We start from the raw sequence: 19,223 nt of genomic DNA, 5'->3' as shown, positions 1-19,223 counted from the left end.
CCACGTGACCCGCCCTACACGCCGAGGGGCGGAGCCCGCGCCAGGCCCGCCTCCGGCGTGGCGCAGTGCGCGTGCGCGGCGGTTACCCTGGCGACCCTGGGAAGCGTTGGGCTGCCGCAGAGCCGGCGCCGGCGTCGGAGCGGAAAGCGGGGCTCCTTGGGCAGGGCTGCGGGGCGCTCGGCGTGAGAGGCGTGGACATGCACCCCGAGGCCGCGGAGCCCGCCGCGGACGGCGCTCAGGGGCCCGGCGAGGAGGGGCCCCGAGCGCAGGAAGCTGGTGCGGACAAGCCCAGACCGGACAAGCCCCGAGTGGAGGAGTCCGCGGGCGACCACCCGGACCAGGGCGTCCGCGGGGAAGGTGCTGAGCGCAGCAGGCCCGGGGACGAGGCCGGGGGTGAGCGTCCCGCGCCGCGGCGGCGGCCCTCCGGCAGCCAGGGCACGCGTCCGCTCCCGGCCACCCCCGGGCCCCTCTCCCCACTGGAGCCAAACCAGCCACAGAACCGAGACCCGGCCCGGCGGGGCCCAGCCCTGGCCTAGCCACCCCCCTCCCGCCTCCCCGCCAACTTTGGTTTTGAGCCTTGCAGTTAAATTGCTCACCGCCTGTCCCGGGTTGCTTGGGAGTGACTGGACCAAGACGTGGGCCTAGAACCTGAAGGCTGTGAGACTCAGCCTTCTTGTCTACCTGTGAGCAGGGATCATTGTATAGACATAGGGGGAGATCATTATAAAGTCTCTAGCCAGGTGCCGGGGGCCCACACCGTCATCCCAGCCAGTCAGGAGGCTGAGATCTAGAGGGTTGCAGCTCAGGGCCTGGGCAAAAAATGTCCACAAGATTCCATCTCCATAAGAACCAGTAAAGTGCTGGGCTTGGAAGTGGGACACAAGTGGAAGAGAGCTGGTTGTGAGCAAAAAAGTCTAGCAAGCAAAAGGCTCTTGAGTTCAAACCCTAGTCACACACACAGAGTTTGCAGCTTGTACTGGGTCACTAATAAATGGTAGCTCTTGTTATTAACACAATCCGTCAGTCTTTCACTGAGCACCCACTCATTATTCCGCAAACGCCGGTCTGCTTGCTGTGTGACTGGGCGTTGTAGGCAGTAAGGACATGTGACATAGCTCAGACTCATCCTGTGATACTAAGACACACAGCCCTTAAAAATTACACGCCTTAGCCAGGCGCCGGGTGACTCACGTCTGTCATCCTAGCTACTCAGGAGGCTGAGATCTGAGGATCCCAGTTCAAAGCCAGCCCAGGCAAGAAAGTTTGTGAGACTCTTTATCTCCAATGAACCAGCTGGAAATCGGAAGTGGTGCTGTGGCTCAAGTGGTAGAGTGCTCGCCTTGAGCTGAAGAGCTGAGGGACAGCACCCAGGCCCAGAGTTCAAGACCCATGACCAACAACAACAAAAAAAGTTCCATGCCTTTTGCCAGGCATCAGTGGCCCATGCCCATAATAACAGCTACTCAGGAGGCTGAGATCTGAGCATCAAAATTTAGAGTCAGCCCAGGTAGGAATGTCTGTGAGACTCTTATCTCCAATTAAAACCACCAAAAAGTCAGAAGTAGAGCTGTGGCTCAGGGTGCCACAGCCTTGAGCAAAAAGTGCCAGCCTTGAGCAAAAAGGCACTCAGGAACAGTGCCCAGGCACTGTTTAAGCCCAATGAATGAACAGAAAACATAACAAATACCTATGGATTGCTACAGAGCTGAAATTGATGAACATTTTGTCTATTTTTTTTAGCTAAGGAAATAAAACATTTCACATAAGGTTGATGGTCACATTTCCACCCTTTTCTCCTCCCATTCCCTTTCTCAAGCAGATTTTGCACATATTTTTAAAAAATCACTGCTTAGTACTCGTGTGCCCTAAGCAACATATTGCACTGGCTTGCATATTTAAAAATTCATATAAAAGGGATCTTGGTGTTTCTGACGAAGCTTGTTTGGTCAGTCCATATTTATTTGAGAACAGTTCATATACCAATCAATCAAGGACATTTTTTCTTAATGTAGTCTTTGCTAACGTTTTAAAAATGGCCCTCCATCGGAGGATTTCTAGTGCTCCTTGCTAAAAGTAGACAGCAATCAAACTGAAAAGGGAGGGAACCTTTTGGGGGCCTTTGTTGATCTCCATAAAGAGAATCTCCTTGATTTTACAGATGTTAATGACCCTAAGGAAGTAGGTGTGGGTTCTTCCGACACAGAGTTCCAGAGCCAGAACCAGCCCAGTGGTGACAGTGGAGCCGACGCTCACCTTGCACACACACGAGATGACAGGGATGAGCGGGGACCCAGGTTTGTGGCATGCTGCACGTTCCCTGGGTGGAGGGCAGACGAGAGGGGATGGTGGGCTCGGTCTGTGGATCACGCACACCCCGTGCACTTCTAGCATCGCCTCTGCAGGGGGCAGTGTCGGCATTTTTATTAGAACATAACCAGCAGTTTTTAAGAATGCTGAAAGTAGCAATGGCAGATGAGGCTCTGAAAATGTGCCAAAAAGGAGGGGGAGTGGGTGCAAAAGAGAAAGGGAGGAGGAATGAAAATAGATGCCCAACATATCAGAGGGTGTAGAGGTTTCAATGTAAGTGGACATAGTCCTGGACCCTAGTGGCTCACATCTCTAATCTTAGTTACTCAAGGAGGCTGAGAGCTGAGGATAAAGGTTCAAAGCCAGCCCAGTAGAAAATCCTGTGAGACCCTTACCTCCAATTAACCAGAAAAAAGGATAGAAGTGGATCTGGTGGCTCATCTGGTAGATAGCCAGAATGGAGCAGAAAAGACCAAATAAGAGGGTGTGGCTGAGTTCAAGTCCCAGAACCTGCACAAAATACAAACATAAATTGATACATTTAAAAGCTTTGAAACTTATATTTCAGCTGGCAAGCTGAAATAAATGTTTTTGTTTTTTTTTTGTCAGTGGTGGGGCTTGAACTCTGGGCCTGGGTGCTGTCCCTCAGCTCTTCAGCTCAAGGCGAGCGCTCTACCACTTGAGCTACAGCGCCACTTCTGGTTTTCTGGTGGTTTATTGGAGATAGGAGTCTCACGGTCTCTCCTGCCCAGGCTGGCTTTGAACCGAGATCCTCAGATCTCAGCCTCCTGAGTAGCTAGGATTATAGGCGTGAGCCACCAGCGCCCGGCTTGTTTTTTAATTGTCATTGTAAGCTGGGCGCTGGTGGCTCACGCCTGCAATCCTAGCTATTCAGGAGGCTGACGCAGTTCAAAGCCAGCCCAGGCAGGAAAGTCCATGAGACTCTTTATCTCCAATAAACCACTAGAAAACCGGGAATGGCACTGTGGCTCAAAGCAGTAGAGTGCTCGCCTTGAGCTGAAGAGCTGAGGGACAGCGCCTAGACCCAGAGTTCAAGCCCTACAACCGACAAAATAAAATAATAAAAAATGTCATTATAAAGGTGAGGTACAGAGGGGTTACAATTATAAAAGTCAGGTAAAGATACATTCACCCGCTTTGCTCCCTTTCTCCCTCCTTCCCTCCCATTTTTCCCCTCTCACCCATACCCACATGGTGAAATAAATTGTTTTGTTGTTTGTTTTCCACCTGAACAGAATGACTAAGAATTTCCTGCAAAAACTCTGCAAACAGCACAAGCTCTACCTGACACCTGCACTGAATGACACTCTGTATCTGCACTTCAAAGGTGAGGGCATGGATTCAGAGGACTCATTATCTGCAGAGATCATCTTGTAGTTAAGTTAAACCGGCAGAGTATAGTGGACATTCATGAAAAAACACTCTTTTAGCCAGGCCTGGTGACTCACACCTGTAATCCCAACTACTCAGCAGGCTAAGATTGAGGATCACAGTTCAAAGCCAGCCCAGAAAGGAAAGTCCGTGAGACTCTTACCTCCAATTAACCACCAAAAAGTTGAGAGGAGAGCTGTGGCTCAAGCAGTAGAGCACTAACCTTGAGAGAAAAGGCTCAGGAACAATGCCCCAGGTCCTGAATTCAAGCCCCAGTACTAGCACATAGGAAAAAAAAAAAGGAAATTTTTGCCTAACAGTCATAAAAGGGCTGCTGGTTGTCTAGATAAAAAGGAAGCATGCTGGATTACTTTTTTGTATTCTAAGAACATAGGATTTTTTAATTTATTTTTTATTGTGAAAATACTGTACAGAGGGGTTACAATTACATGGGCAAGATAATGAGTACATTTCTTATCAAGCATTGCAGCCTCCTCCTTTGTTTCCCCTTCCCATCCCTTCCCATCTTCTCCTCCCCCCCCCCCCGCCCCCCCACCAAAGTTGTAAAGTTCGTTTTTCGACATAACGACTTGTACATCTCATTGTTGCAACGGGTCCTCCTGTATCCCTGTTTTAACGATTAGAACATAGGATTTTCAAAGCTTCCTAACACCTGGCCTTGCCGGGTAGGATTTCAACATCAGAATCCCTCTCATGGACAACAGCAACCATGCCTTGCTCCTCCCCCGGCTTGCCTCCCCCCCCAGCCACCCCCCCCCCCCCCCCCCCGGTCCACCACGGGAGCTCAGTCACCTCACTGGCTCTCTCCCAAGGCTTTGACCGCATTGAGAACCTGGAAGAGTACACAGGCCTGCGCTGCCTCTGGCTGGAGTGTAACGGGATACGGAAAATCGAGAACCTGCAAGCCCAAACCGACCTGCGCTGCCTTTTCCTGCATGTGAACCTGCTCAGCAAGATCGAGAACCTGGAGTCCCTGCAGAAGCTGGACGCACTCAACCTCAGCAACAACCACATCAAGACCATCGAGAACCTCTGTAAGAGCGGCAGCAGGCGCCTTCCCGACCTCAGCATCCGCTCCCTCCTCTCCCCTGGGGCGGCTCCGGGGCTCACTCTCCCCACCCCCCCTTCCAGCCTGCCTCCCCGTGCTGAACACACTGCAGATGGCCCACAACCACCTGGAGACGGTGGACGACATTCGTCACCTGAAGGACTGCAGGAAACTTTGTGTCCTCGACCTTTCCCACAACAGGCTGAGCGACCCGGAGATCCTGAGCGTCCTCGAGACCATGCCCAATTTGGTAAACAATACAAACAACCACCACAGAACCGTGAGTGTGTGTGTGTGTGTGTGTGTGTGTGTGTGTGTGTGTGTGTGTGTGTGTGTGTGTGTGTGGGGCGTACTAGGGCTTGAACTCAGGGCCTGTCCATTGGCTTTTTTACTTAAGGCTGGCACTCTGCCACTTGAGCCACAGCTCTACTTCCTGATCTTTGGTGGTTAATTAGAAATGAATCTCAAAGATTTTCCTGCCCAGGCTGGCACCAAACAACAATCCTCCGATCTCAGCCTCCTGTGTAGCTAGGATTACAGGTGTGAGCCACCATGCCTGGCTCTGTGTGCCTTTTGAAGCAGAAGGGGAACTTACAGCATTTGAAAATAGTCCACTGCTGTCCTGACCTCCGGGGCACCTGCAAGCCCAGTGAGAAGGGCCCAGTCCAGGGAGGCTCACGGGAAATAGGGGCTGCATTTCCCTCCTGTCTATCACTTTTTATCTATGTGCACAAGCTTCCTTGAAAGGACATGCCGACTAGACAGGAAAGAGATCATCAGTTACACAGAGATGCAGGGCAGGAAGAGCAATTGGGCAGCAAACTAGTTTGAGCTGCACTTGGCAAAGCCTCAGGGAATGTTTTTCCAATACTTCTCTGGAAGGGGACACCAAGCTGGAAAGTTCCAGTTGAAGGGAGGGTCGCCCCACCCAATCAACTGCACCAGAAGCAATGAAAAGCATTGCTCCGATTCTTGCGCTTGGATGTGATACTCACACCTCCGTTTTTCTCAAGGAAGCACATCGTATTCTGAGGGTATCACTCAGGGGCCTGGTGTGGTGGCGTACCCCTATGAGCCCAGCTACACAGGAGGCAATGGTAGGAGGACTCACAGTCTGAGACCAGCCCTGGGCAAAAGCACAAGACCCTATCTGAAAAATAATGAAAGCAAAGAGGGGTGTGGCTGAAGGGCTGGAGTGCCTGTCTAGGTGAGCCCCTGAGTTCAAACCCCAGTGCCGTCCCCCGAAAAGCAAAGCATCATGTTGGCGCTGCCTGTCTGCTCCACAGCGCGTGCTGAACTTGATGGGAAACACAGTCATCCGACAGATCCCTTACTACCGCAGGACCGTCACTATCCGGCTGAAGCAGCTCACGTACCTGGATGACAGACCCGTGTTTCCCAAGGACAGGTGAGAAGAGCAGCCTCTGCCTCATCTCTGAACACTTCTCATTAGACTTCAACAGTGTTGAGCACTGTGGCTCACGCCTGAAAATGCTGGCAACTCAGGAGGCTGAGATCTGAGGATCCTGTTTCCAACACAGTCTGGGCAGGAAAGCCCGTGGGACTCTTATATCCAATTAACCACTAAAAGGCCACAGTGAAGGTGCGGCTCAAATGGTAGAGCAGCAGCCTCAAGAACACGAAGCCTTGGCTGAGTTCAAACCAACATACTCGCACAATAAAATAAACTAGGGTTCCAATTTTTTCCACATCCTCAGCAAACTTAATTTCCTCCTCCCTGCTCTCCCATTCCAGGATGGAGGATTTCAGGTGTGCCCAGTTCATCTACCTTTTTTTTTTTTTAAAGTCAGTTGTGGGGCTTGAACTCTGGGCCTGGGCTGTCCCTCAGCTCTTCAGCTCAAGGCGAGCGCTCTACCACTCGAGCCACAGCACCACTTTCAGTTTTCTGGTGGCTCATTGGAGATAAGAGTCTCATGGACTTCCCTTCCCAGGCTGGCTTTGAATTGTGATCTTCAGATCTCAGCCTCCCGAGTAAGATTACAGGCATGAGCCACCAGCACCCGGCTCATCTACTTTTTTACTTACAGTCATTCTACAGAATGTGACCCATTACAGTTGTGATTTGCACTTACCCAGTAGCTAATACATAATAGCTTCCTCTCATGTAATTGCTGGCAATCGGTCTGTGCTTTGAGAAAACCAATTCCATTTCTTTGCTCATAAAAAGATAACCAGAAGCTGGGCACTGGTGGCACATGCCTGTAACCCTAGCTACTCAGGTGGCTGTGATTTGAGGATCACAGTTCAAAGCCAGCCCAAGCAGGAAAGTGAGAGACACTTATCTCCAATAAATTACTCAGAAAAAGCCAGAAGTGGTGCTGTGGCTCAAGTGGGAGAGTGCTAACCTTGAGCAAAAGCAGCTCAGGGACAGCGCCAAGGCTCTGAGTTCAAGTCCCAGGAGAGGGAGAGGGGGGGGGGAAGGAAGGAAGGAAGGAAGCAAGGAAGGAAGGAAGGAAAGAAGAAGGGGAAAGGGAGGGAAGGAAAAGACTAGACTTTTCAAATAGTTGTTTTGGGTCATCAGAGAAACAGAGCAGGCTTCTTTCAGTATAGTAGTGCATTTCAGTCTCCCCCATGTTGTTCTGTGGCCCAACACCTTATTTCTGTTCATGGGTGTATGATATTCCATTGTCAGGAGCCGCTGGATCCACTTAGCCACTCACCTATTGAAGGGCTTTGGCCAGTGAGAATAAAACTGCCCCGAGCACGCACAAGCAGGCGGTGTGGGCAGAGGCCGGCTCCTCTGCGTCCTGCGCCCTTCGCTTTAGGACGTGAGCAAGTCTGTTGAGACAGCCCGTGCTTGGCGTGTGCCCCTCGCTGCTGAGAGCTCATCCCCATGTCTGGGTCTCCCCTCCTCCTCCACAGGGCTTGTGCCGAGGCCTGGGCCCGGGGTGGGCTAGCAGCCGAGAAGGAGGAAAGGCGGCAGTGGGAGACAAGGGAGCGCAAGAAGATCCTGGACAGCCTGGAGGCCTTGGCCATGATCAAGCGCCGGTCTGAGGAGCGGCGAAGGGAGAAGGCAGGCCAGGAGAAAGGTGCGTGCTCCACGGGGACACCCCTGAGCTGCCGGTGAAGCCACAGCCCTTTGTCTCCGGGATGTTTTGAGCATGTGTTCACTCACCTGTGGCTCGGTCTCCAACAATTACGTGTAAATTTCAGACCGATTCTAGAGCTGGGTGTGTTGGCTCACACCTGTAAACCCTGCTACTCAGGAGGTGGCATTTGGGAGGATCGAGGTTCAAAGCCAGTCCAGGCAAAAAGTTAGAGACCTCCATCTCAATCAGTAACCCAGCATTGTGGTCCATCCTGTGGTTCTGTGTGGGTGGCCACAGGAAAGAGCCGCACAGTCCCTTTCCAGCTGGGTGGGGTGGTGCATGCCACTGGGGGGGCTGAGGCAGGGGAATCACGAGTTCAAGGCCAGCCTGGGTTGCAATGTGAGACCCCATCTGTGACACAAAGAGCATACGATAGATAGCACTGGAACGCGTTCTTCCTGGCATGCCCCTCCTCCCTGTGTTTGACGGCAACAAGACCTTTCCTATTCAAACATGGCAAAATCCCCGCCCGACCAAAAAGTGGCAAAATTATATTGCTTTCTACCTACTTGAATGACCATACCACGAAGAGAAGACATTTTCCTGGTGGGGAGGGGCATGTATTTTTTTAAATGTTTTGGAAAACTTTCATGTTTTCAGGAAAGCTGAAAGAACAGTGAAGTGGTGACTATTATTAACACCATTCAGATGGGGTAGCTCTAAGCATCTCGCCATACATCTGCCCCCACCACATACTTTCCTCCTGAGCCAGTTGTTTTTCTTTAGGGCAGGGTCTCACTCTGTAGCCCAGGCTCCTCTGGAACCCAGAATCCTCTTTCCTCTGCCTCTGAGTGCTGGGATTACAGGGGTATGCTACCGTGCCTGGCTTTCCAGCTTTGTGCCCTTTAAAAAGTGTGGCATCTCCTAAACGACCTCGGGCTCGGCTGCCTCCAAGCCACGCTCTGGTCAGTGGGTTCTGGAGGGCCTTTCCCGTGGGCCCGCCGCCCTGCATTCCCATAGACTCTCCATGCGCACCGTGGACTTGCCCTGTCCAGGGGAGAAGCCACAGCCACAAGGTGCGGAGGGTGAGCCTGCCAGCGAGGAAGGGCCGCCTGTGCCCCCCGTGGATGCAGAAACGCAGCGGAAAGTAGAGTTGTTCGTTAACGAAAGCTTTGAGGCCAAGGATGAGCTGTTTCCAGAAAAGTCGGGTGGAGAAGAGGAGCTGCCCTTGGAGGCTAACAGAGAGAGAGAAGAGCCAGCCCAGGCCCTGGCCCCTGGGGGAGCTGCACCCCAAGGTAATGCAGCTGCCTTCTGGAGGCCCCCCTCTGCCCTAGAGTTCCGAGCCCACGGCAGTGATGCCCACCCCCCAGGCCAGCCTAAGGAGGGAGGCGGCTTCCAGTGCTTTCTGTGGCTTGTCACAGGCTGCCCATTTGCCTGGGGAAAGCAAGCGCAGGAGTAGTGACCCATCCTTGTTCCGCAGAGTCCCCCAGCCCGGGGTCGGCGGCTGACGGCAGCTTAGCTGTGGCATCTGGTGAGGATTTAGAACCCGTGGCCCTGGAGACCAAGGAGAAGCTCTTCATCGATGTAGGTGGAGGCCCAAGCTTGGGGGGCACCGGCACGCAGCTGGCAGCGCAGGGATGGGGTCCACACCCCGTGTCCTTGCCACCCACAGGGTGGCCCGGGCTAGCAGTCCGCACCGCCGAGGGGTGGGGCTGTGCGCACTCAGGTGCGGGCAGGCCTCGGGGCCTGGGGCAGGTCCACTATCACCGGAGGCCTCTCTGCAAAGCCCTTGCAGCCTGCTAATGGCCACAGCCCGGGAGTGGCCATTCCTGACTGCCTCCGTCCCGTCCCCGGGGGTGCTGAGTGAGCGCTGGCCTTCAGCCTCAGAGTCTAGCCATTTCCCAGGGGAAAAGGCGCTCTGGGGACAGGCCAGGGCACAGGACTTGGGCAGGGCAGCTGCTGCCCCCTCTGCTTGGCCCCAGGCCACATCCTGGCTCATTTCTAATGCCACACTTTGCATTGTCACCTGGTTCAGTGCCGGGTGGCCCACGTTTGGTTGTGTATATGCATTCCTATGTTTACACATAGCTAGACAATTCCAAACTAAGTCCTGTTGGTTCTGGGCTCTGTGAACATACCCAGGGCTGCTGCTGGGGGGCCGGGGTGGGGAGATGCTCCACAGTTTGGACAACCGGACGCTTCTTGCCTCCCTGGTGACGCGTGCGCATTGGCTTTTTCAGGATCTGCCTGACTTGGAGGATGTTGATGGTACTGATGCATCTCTGGAGGAGCAGGTGAGGCTGCCCGCGCTCTGCCACGCTCAGACTTGATTGCGTTGGTTCTCATCTACAAAGCACATTCCTCGCTTGGAGATAAATGTCCTTGTGCCCCAGCCTTCCTGGAGGTGGTGCTGCTCGGCTCTCAAGGCCCTGGCAGACACTGGCTTTCTCCCACTTATCTGCCTGCTGACTTGTCGCAGCTGTGCCTGCACCTGAGCCATGCATGGGAGCATTTTCCTGAGGGGCCCACCCAGCTCACCTCAGGAATCTGATTGGCTGAATTATGTGTGGACAGAGGGGAGGGCAAGGGGTGAGGCCCACCCCTCAAAGCAAGCCCAGGTGGCCAGGGCTCCTGGGGAGCTGTGGTACAGGGGCAGCAGGTGGGCAGACGCCCGGGCCAAGCCTATCTGACACCCAGTGGGCAAGGCCACCCTGTGGTGTGGGGAAGAGGGCGGGTACCCCGGGTGACTGGTGCAGATGGAGCTTGCTCAGTTTTTCTGTCCCCAGCAGGAATCTTGTCCAAAGATCGAGGCCATCTCAAGCTTGAGTGACGACGATGCCGACAGTGACCCTGAGCTGAACCACACCCACACGGGTGCCCTGACCGGCATCTTCACCCTCTCTAAGGACCCCTCCAAGAAGGCCCGGCAGCCTTTTGCGGGCATATTTAAGGAAGGGACAAGTGAGCAGACGCAAAGGCAGACCACAGCAGCCTTGGGGCCACTCATTCAGGAGCTCAGTGACCCTGAGCCCGCAGGCCAGCTGCCCCTACCCTGCACGACAGACCCTGCACCTGCCCCTTCCCAAGAGGCTGGGGACAGTCACCCGCCAGGTAACATGCCTGCACCCCAAACCTGGGGGCCATCCACCCTGCAACAAGACCAGGGGTAGAGGGGTGAGGACGGTGGGTGACAATGAACCTCAGCCTGGAGCTCTGGCTCATGACTCAGGACAACTCCCAGGCTCATGGGCCAGCTGCCACTTGTGGGGCGTAGCCTGGGCTGAGCCTCCAGCTGCCTGGTGGCCACAGAGAGCTCAGCAAGTCCTGGGCTAAGAAACGGGCTTTCAAATCATCCTTGGCTTTTCCAGCCTGGGACAAGGCCAAGGTGTTGGCTGAGGTGTAGCTGCAGGTGGAGGAGGGGGGAGCTGCAGGGGGTGGGCTGCAGGTGGGGAGGGGAGGGAGCTGCAGGGGGTGGGCTGCAGGTGGGGAAGGGGGAGGGCGCTGCGGGACAGTGAGCACCCTTCTTCCTCTTGTGTCTTCAGGTGACAAAATGGAAAAGCATGAGGTATGGTCTGTGGCAAAGCCCAGCATGGAGACAGGCCGAGAGGACATTGAGTTTGGCTTGGACTGAAGCCAAGGTGGCCCTCACCATCAAACTGGCAGGGGCAGGGAGTGGGCACGGTCTACCCCTTCCTCCCACAGGGTGGCCACGGAGCCCACTCTGAAGGCTGGGCTGTGAGAGGTTCCCCCCCCATGTGGGACCCCAGGTTCCCTGTACACAAGCAGCATGGCTAGTGCAGTCACGCGATGTGATTATAAACTTCTTGTTAGCAGTGTCACATGGCTGGTGTGCACAGATCACATGCCTTTCCTGCTAGGCTGGGACCAGGTGACCCAAAGGGGCAGAGAGGGCACGGGCAGTGTGGAGCACTGCAGGGGTGTCCACAGTGGGCCCTGAGAAGCTGGGGTGAGCTGAGTAGATGGTCCCCCCATTCCCACCAGACACCAGTGCCCCCCAGCCCAACTGCTGCCTGTGGGCTCCCCAGGGAGGCGGCCTCCCTGGCCCTCAGAATCCCATGCGTGGCTTCTTCCGGGGAGGCTGGGAGCTGGTGAGGCCAGGTGTCTGCTGTGAGAGGGGCACCGTGGCTTGTTTGGGGGTGTCCTCGGGTGGCAGCCTGGCCACCTGGTCCCGGAGGGGCTGCCGCCGCTCCAATGGGGCTCGGGGTAACCAGGGTCCCGACAAGGATGCCTGGGAGGGTGGCGTCCCTGGGGGCCGTGGCGCAGCCTCCGAGGGGCTCGGGGTGGGGCCACCGGGGCTGTCCGGGCGGTCTATGCAGCTGCTCTGTGAGAAGGTGCTGGACAGCTGAGTCCGGCGCTTGGCCCGCTTGGCCTGTTTCTTGGGCCCTGAAATCTTGTCCTGCTGTCTCCCCCACCAAGCAGCACCCCGGCCTTCCCAGGCCTCCCCCAGACGCTCGGTGAGCTGGTCCTGAGGGCCTGGCTGGGGGGCGGGGGGTGGTTCTGCAGCAGGGAGGGGGCCCAGGTCCCCGCGCCGCAGCAGCCGCCCCTCGGCCATGGCTGCCCGCAGGCGCTCCGTGGTCTTCCCTGCGCTCTGCTGCAGCTCCAGGCGGCCCAGTAGGTGGCGGTGGGAAAAGGTGGGTGCAGTCCACGTACGGGGTGCACGGGGTACCTGCAGCAGGGCCTCCAGCCACCGGCTGCAGTGGGCAGTGGCCTGGGCATCCCAGGACGGTGTGGGCGCATGGTCCTGAGGGTGAGAGGCCGCGCCGGCAGGAAGGCGGTGGGGCCCCGGGCTGCCTGGAGCCCCCTCATCACGGAGGCTGCAGGCCGTCTGCAGGCGGAGGTGTTGGTAGAAGATGTCCCCGGCGGCCGAGAGCTGGAAGACTGACAGGATGGGCGTGGAGCCACAGGGTGGTGGGATGGTGGCAGACAGGCCTGGAGGGAGGAGAGCATGGTGATGGGCAAGGCTGGCACCTCCCTTCCCATAGCTGCTGACCCTCTCCCTGCCCGGCTACCTATAGTTGTAGCTTCCAGGCGCTCTTGCAGCTGCTGATGGCTCTTGGGCTCCAGCAGGGGAAAGGCAGACAGGGAGTCGGTGCAGGAGGGCAGGGACTGCGGGTGTGTGGCCAGCCGGGGCGGGGAGGTTCCGTCTCCTGGAGGAAGGACAGTCAGCTAGGCCCAGGGACCCCCGCCCGCGGGCTCGCCGTGCGCCCCCGGCCAGCCCAACCCACCTGTGATGTGCAGCAGCTGCAGCTGACCCCCCTGGCCCCCCAGAAGCAGGGGCTGCGGGCAGCTGGGACCAGGAGGAGGCAGCAGGCAGGCCAGCAGGGGCGGGGAGGCCAGGCCATGGTCCCATTTCATCATCGGCACCAGGGGGAGGCGCTCGTCCACCAGGTAGAGGGAGAACTGGGGCAGGAAGGAAGCAGGACTGGCATCTGGGGAGGGCCCTCGTTGGCCTGCCCGACCACGACGCTCTCGGGGCACGTGACGGCCCGTGGAGGCCTGCCCGACCACGAGGCTCTCGGGGCACGTGGGAACCCAGCAGCAGCGCTCTGCCCAGCCTCGGGACCACCCTGGGCGAGCCGCTGGCACAACTGGGGACATTATAAGAAGACTACACAGGGCCCCTCCCGGAAACCTGTCCCCTAGCCAGGACCCCCACAGGGGAGGACAGACGTGTGCCTCAGCAGGAGCCACCTGCTCTGCACAGGCGCCCAGCTCCGCCCCCACCTGGATGCCCACTGGAGTGGCACTGAGAGGAAAGGCCACCCTGGCCCGCCGGCCACCACGCACAGACATCTCCAGACAGCAATTCAAGTGCTGCCGTGGGCAGCTCTGGTGTCTGAGGACAGGGTGGAGGTGTGCTCACCTGGGTGCAGACGAGGTGCAGTGTGGGCGGGAGAGACCCGCCGTCCGTCTGGCCCAGGTACTGGACGAGCAGCACACGCTCCCCTTTCTGGCAGGAAGCCTCTGCCCCCCCTCGGAAAAGCATCAGCCCGCAGCCCGGGGGTGCCTAGGGAGGACACAGGGTCAGAGCTCCCCTCCCCCCACCGTGTAGGGGTCGGAGCCGGGGGAGGGGGGCACCTCCACCTATGCCCACCTGTGTGTCGATCATCTTCACACCGGTGCGGTCACCCACGGTGAGCACCCGAGGGTGGGCCGTGAAGTCTGCCCAGCGCCAGGGCGAGAGGTCCCGGAACACGAGCGTGTCCGAGTCCTTGTAGATCTGCTGTAGCCTAACGGAGAAGGCACATGTGGGCACCAAGGCGGGACATGGAGGCCAGGCTCGGGTGAGCGCGGGTGGCATGCTTATGGGGAGAGGGGCAGTACCCGTCCTGGGGCGTCCAGAGGCACACGGCTCCGGAGCGGCTGCACACGGCCAGCTCCCCTGGCAGGTGGGGGCTGTGGGCACAGGAAAGTGTGAGGCGGATGGGGGGGGGGGGGCCGCAGCCGGCCCTTCTCCCAGCCGCCTCCGGCCCCTCACCTGAGACTGACCCCGGTGGCACCCTTCTCCACCTGGACCACCTGCAAAGGGGCGGGCCGCCCCTGCCTGCCCACCTTCCACACGGCACAGTGGTAGTCGGAGCGGACAGCCAGCAGTGCTGCGGAGGAGAGGTTGGGGGGGGGGGGGGGTCAGGCTCCGGTCAGGCGGCAGGCTGGGTGGGGTAGAGGAGAGGTGCCAGGGCCTTACTTTCTCCCTGGACGGTGCAGGTGACAACCTGCCGAACAGGTCCCCGGAGCTGGATGCATCCAGGGTCCCCTAGGACCTGGGGGTCACCGGCGGAAGCCAAACTGACCTCCTGGAGATCTGAGTCTCTGGCTAAGGATCACACGGGCTCCCACCCCAGCTCCGGCCCTTCCCCTCCTCCAGCCAGTGAGAGAGGATACACAGCCTGTCCAGGGCGCCTCCGGTGGGGTAGACCAGCTGCCCGGTGCCCGCAGTCCTGCCAGGCAGCCAGGCCAAGGCGCCCCCGGTGAAGGCCTCGTCCAGCATGAGCTGCTCCCACGTCAGGGCCAGCTCCTCCCGCAGCAGACGCCCCAGCAGGCTCGAGACCGTCCTGCTGAGGACGGGGCCCCCGAGGATGGAGAAGCGGCGTTGCCGGTGGGTGAGGTAAGCCCAGGGACACCTGGGGGCAGGACGGCAGAGGATGACGCTGAGCAGCCACGGACAGGACACTGGCCAGGCTCGCAGTGTTTCTATCCTCCCACAACCACCCCCGTGCCCCACACCGGGAGCACACGTGTGACCCCTGCGCAGAAACTGCAGGAAGATGGATGTGGGACCTCAGCCAAGCCTCTTCCCTCGGAATCACAGGCCACCTTGCAGGCCCTTCAAACAGCTGCAGGAGTCAGGCCGGGTGGAGGGGCGCGCATGACTCAACAGGAGACAGAGTCCCCCCCCCCCCAACATTATCCAACACCCCGACGCAGCCAGGCCTGAGATCCAGGAACAGGCTCCTGGAGTTGAGTATTTCTGGCACAGGGAAACCTAGCTCATGACCACATGGGGTGGGGAGGCGGATGTGACAGAAACCTGGGTCACACTGCGGCCCCTTCCACATCCCCACCACCAGCGCCGCCTTGCCGCCATCCGGTCCTTCCTCCCTGGCCACTTGCCCCCAGGGTTGGTGTCCGCTGAGGTCCCGGACCAGGTTCTTCACGCTGACGACCGTCACCTTCTTAGAGCGGCTCTGCGAGGAGAGGCCTCGTCAGGATCCCGCGCCCCGGGCCTGCAAGTGAGGGAGCCTTTCCCCGGCCACTCCGGTCCACTCACCCGGTTTCCCTCCAGCTTGAAGTTCTCCAGCATCAGCTTCCCCAGCGGGGTGAAGGCCACGTCCCCATGATCCCACAGGAAGTGGCTGAGCTGCGGAGGGGAGGGGGACCCAGGAAGTGACCCAGCTGCAGGGGGGTGGGCAGGCGCCAGGTCACTGAGCACGGCCAGGGCTCCGCGGCACCCCTCACCTGCTCAGTAATGTCCAGCACAGCCCGGGGCTGCCTCCGATAGGGGTTCGCGCCTCGGAAAAGGAGGTCACGGGCTGTCAGGCCAGGGTCCCAGGGGTCTAAGGAAGACGAAGTTAGGGGAGAGACTGGGAAGCCCCAGTGATGGCGGGGTCTGGGGGTGTCTGGCTGGACGCCATTAGCAGGGTCAGGGAGGAAGCAGGCCGTTACCGGGACCGGGAGGCAGCAGGGGGATGGGTCCTGGCAGCGCCGGCTCCCACAGCAGGTCCGGGGCCGGGTGGAGTGCCCCACCCTAGGGAAACAAGCAGTCCAGCCCGGGCTGGTCAGGGCTGGTCAGCGCTGATCGCCACGCCTGCTCCCACCCCACCCAGCAACCCGCGAGCTGGTCCAAGTGTTACGGTCCTTTTGCTGATGGGAGACTGCAGCATGGAAGGCTGTCACTTGTCCCGCGGGACAGAGCCAGTAGTAAAGAGAAGAGCTGGGCAGATCATGGCTGCGTTATGTTTTAGAGCCAAAGAGCGAACCACCCAAATGTCTACTACCCAAGTGTCCTCCAGCGGATAAATGGAGGCCAGGAGCATCCACAGCGTGGGTATCTCCAGTCACAAAAAGGGATCAAGTACCAAACGAGAGAAAGCCCGAGCCAGAGGTTGACAGGAAAAGTGGGGCCTGGTTTCTGCCAAGTCACCCCGTGTGGACACACACACTCCCAGGAGACTGGCCAGGGCCCCTCCTGGAGCCGCCAGGGCCCTGGGGCCATCCTCACCTTGGAGCAGGGGAGAGGGGACTCTGGGAGGGTCAGGGCATCTCTCCAGCTACACATGAACGACAAGTCGGGGATATCACTCATGCCAAGGGGGCCAGTCATGAAGAAGGCTGGGCGGAGGGGGCTGGGGAAGTCCATCCTGGAAAGCAAGCAGGGGCAGACATCGCCTGAACAAGGCTCCCGGGCTTCTTGGGATGCACAAGTGCCCAGAGGCATCACGCGGAGGGAGGAAGAGCAGCAGACGGGCAGCCTGCCTGCTGGCCTAGCCTGGGTGAGCCATGGGGGGAGGGAAGGGGAGGGGACAGGGCACCTAGGAGCAGCATCTTAGAGATGGGCGCAGTCAGAAGCAGCGAGGGGAGGTGCACCCCCATGCACGCATACCTGGAAAGATGGCTCCAAACCCAGGGACAGCAACTGTTGGAGAAAAGCGGGAGGAACAGCGAGGCGGCCTCAGAAGGAACGCGGAAGGTAGGGGACGCAGGCAGCTGGGTGAGCGTGACTATGGCCGGTGCCGGGGCCCAGCCTGGTCCACCTGTCCTCCCACTGTCAGACTTGGTGCTTGGCTGTGTGTGTAATGAAAAGCTAAGTGAACACAAAGCTCTCCCGACTCGGGAAGAACCTACCAGCTCTCGTTGGTGAAACCCACAGCAGAAGGAAGTGTCCTGTCCGCCCAGCAGCTGCGGTCCCGAAGCCAGATGGGCCCCCCGGGCCCCCCACGCCAGCAAGGCGGTCCTTCTCAGCAAACCTTTCCCTACAGCCCGACCGCATCTCATCAGGCCCCTCCCGCCTCTGCGCGCCCGCGGGCCGTCGGCTCCACACACAGCCCAGCACACCACAGCGACGGCCGCTGACTGCGGGGCGCGCCTCGGGGCTGCCCGGGACGCTCGGGCCTCCTCTAGCTGCGAGCTCGCCGAGGATGGAGGCCGCGCGGATCCTCACACCGAGCCCGGGTCCCCCTGGCCTGGCCTCTACCACGTTCTTTCGGCATGGCTTTCCTGGCACCCGCAGCAGCCAGCTCGGGGAAGGGCGTCCCCGAGGGGCGAACGCGAGGACACCATCTCAGCCACACGGACCTTCGCAGGGCGGCTTCCCGCCCCAGGGCCTTTGCACGTCCTCGCTCCACTCGGAGAGCCCCAGCCCTCGCCCGGGGGCCGGAGGCGCCTCTGCCGGCCTCGGGCGCACAGACCCGGGCACCGACGCCCTCGGGCTCCGCTGCCTCGACCTCCCCCGCGGCGCCCCCGCCCCGCCTGGGGTTCTCCCAGAGGCCTCCGCGGCGCAGACCTCGGGCCTCCCGAGGGGCGGAGCCCGGCCGCGCGCCGTCCCGGGGTCGCGTGCTTACCGGAGAAGCGGCGCCCAGCAGGAGCCTCGCGGCCCCGGAGAGCGGGGGGAGAGTCGCGGCGCCCGCCTAGGCGGCCTCCGGAGCAGCACCTGGCCGGAAGAGCTCCCTGGGCGGCAGGAAGTCCCGCCTCCCGGGCCAGCCCCGCCCCGCCGCCCCCGAGCGCCCCCGTGCGGGCGGAGCGGAGTCTGCACGTCTGCAGCGCCACGCGTAGACCTGATGCGTTTTAGGCACCGCCCGCACCGAGGGCTGGCTCCCGGGCCTGACTGCAGGGGCGTCCTCCGGGTCGCCTGGCTCTGCTGCCCTGGGTTTTGTATGTTTTAGGCTATGCCCAATGATCAGGGCTGATGGCGAGATGTCTTCGAGGGCTGTCGGTATGGTTTCCTCACCCTAGGAGGGGTCACACAGGTGTGGTCAGGGTGGACAATCCATTCATTACCGGCGTGCTTTTCTGCGGAGGTTACACTCCCATGAATGCTCTTCTGAAAGGAGGAAAGCTTTGGAGGCCGGGTACACAGGAGGATTTCTGTTTGAGGCCGGTCCAGGCAAGAAAAGTTCACCAGCATCCCCTTCTCAGCCTTCTCTGAGCTGGCCACATGGCACATACCTGTCCTTACAAACGACGTGGAAGGCTGAGATTGGGAGGGTCGAAGTTCCCCGCCAGCCCAGGGAAGAAAAGTCTGTGAAATTCCATCTCCACAAAAGAAAAGGAGCTAGGATGGCATGCACCTGTTACACCAGCTTCACTTAGGAAGTAAGACCCTAGCTCAAAAATAGTGAAAGACAGGCCTGGAGGAGTGGCTTAAATGGTAGAAGGGAGAGGAGGGAAGTAAGGAGAAGCACTTTTGGCTTGTCTCCTTAAGACTCGGCACTCCAGACTGCAGATGTCTCCCCTGACCACCTCAGAAGCCGACATCAAAAGTTCCTCTTCAAGGACAAGATGTTTTCTGTCTGGAGCAGTCCCTGGGGCATCCGAGTATTGCTTGGTAATATTGAGTCGCTGAAAACGGAAATGAGATGAGACAATTCTCCTGAGAAAATACCAACACATCTACCCAGATTGAAGGCTGAAGTCAGACGGTGTCTGATTTAGCTGCCTGTTTGCCTCGGAGGATGGGCCTGGCCAATTAGGTCATCTGGGGTGCATTTTTCATAAACGGGATGGGCTACGGCCGCATCTCCACAATTTTGATGATAATATATTTAAAAAGTGATTATAATAAACCAGCAGTCAGAAATGGCACCTTTTGTAACTAGACAAGTGATTTTAAAACTGAGGCGACATAAGCTCTCAAAATTACTTCAGGATACAAGCAACCAAAACAATTG

The 19,223-nt window shown here is 58.5% G+C and overlaps 2 protein-coding genes across 2 annotated transcripts; one reads left to right on the top strand and one right to left on the bottom strand.

Moving 5' to 3' along the window:
* The first annotated feature begins 197 nt into the window (after positions 1–197).
* Positions 198–11,559, top strand: Dnaaf1 (dynein axonemal assembly factor 1). The gene is made up of 12 exons (XM_042671460.1): positions 198–393; positions 2,159–2,294; positions 3,564–3,655; positions 4,533–4,754; positions 4,852–5,018; positions 6,055–6,176; positions 7,652–7,818; positions 8,874–9,113; positions 9,299–9,402; positions 10,059–10,112; positions 10,608–10,929; positions 11,361–11,559. The coding sequence occupies exons 1-12, from the start codon at positions 198–200 to the stop codon at positions 11,447–11,449; spliced, it is 1,911 nt and encodes a 636-aa protein (XP_042527394.1). The 3' UTR covers positions 11,450–11,559.
* An 87-nt stretch (positions 11,560–11,646) lies between these two features.
* Positions 11,647–17,690, bottom strand: Taf1c (TATA-box binding protein associated factor, RNA polymerase I subunit C). Its single transcript, XM_042671475.1, has 16 exons — positions 17,632–17,690; positions 16,940–17,121; positions 16,559–16,697; positions 16,003–16,084; positions 15,796–15,893; positions 15,608–15,697; positions 15,451–15,524; positions 14,722–14,960; positions 14,525–14,641; positions 14,318–14,435; positions 14,164–14,235; positions 13,934–14,069; positions 13,703–13,846; positions 13,065–13,239; positions 12,849–12,986; positions 11,647–12,768 (listed from the first exon to the last, which is right to left on the bottom strand). The coding sequence occupies exons 3-16, from the start codon at positions 16,694–16,696 to the stop codon at positions 11,885–11,887; spliced, it is 2,505 nt and encodes an 834-aa protein (XP_042527409.1). The 5' UTR covers position 16,697; positions 16,940–17,121; positions 17,632–17,690; the 3' UTR covers positions 11,647–11,884.
* Between the last annotated feature and the right edge of the window lie 1,533 nt (positions 17,691–19,223).

This window comes from Dipodomys spectabilis, unplaced genomic scaffold (genome assembly GCF_019054845.1).
Source record: "Dipodomys spectabilis isolate Male_0828 unplaced genomic scaffold, ASM1905484v1 ptg000628l, whole genome shotgun sequence".
Classification (NCBI taxonomy): Eukaryota; Metazoa; Chordata; class Mammalia; order Rodentia; family Heteromyidae; genus Dipodomys; species Dipodomys spectabilis.
This window is presented reverse-complemented; position numbering and strand designations above follow the sequence as displayed.

What these genes read in the sequence shown, in the direction of transcription:
- Taf1c (XM_042671475.1), bottom strand. Translation starts at nt 16,696, where the DNA reads ATGGACTTCCCCAGCCCCCTCCGCCCAGCCTTCTTCATGACTGGCCCC. An exon ending in CCCCTCTCCCCTGCTCCAAG is followed by an intron (nt 16,085 to 16,558) that starts GTGAGGATGGCC and finishes TTGTTTCCCTAG; the next exon opens with GGTGGGGCACTCCACCCGGC. An exon ending in TGAAGATGATCGACACACAG is followed by an intron (nt 13,847 to 13,933) that starts GTGGGCATAGGT and finishes TGTCCTCCCTAG; the next exon opens with GCACCCCCGGGCTGCGGGCT.
- Dnaaf1 (XM_042671460.1), top strand. Translation starts at nt 198, where the DNA reads ATGCACCCCGAGGCCGCGGAGCCCGCCGCGGACGGCGCTCAGGGGCCC. An exon ending in AGGGATGAGCGGGGACCCAG is followed by an intron (nt 2,295 to 3,563) that starts GTTTGTGGCATG and finishes CCACCTGAACAG; the next exon opens with AATGACTAAGAATTTCCTGC. An exon ending in AGGAGAAGCTCTTCATCGAT is followed by an intron (nt 9,403 to 10,058) that starts GTAGGTGGAGGC and finishes TGGCTTTTTCAG; the next exon opens with GATCTGCCTGACTTGGAGGA.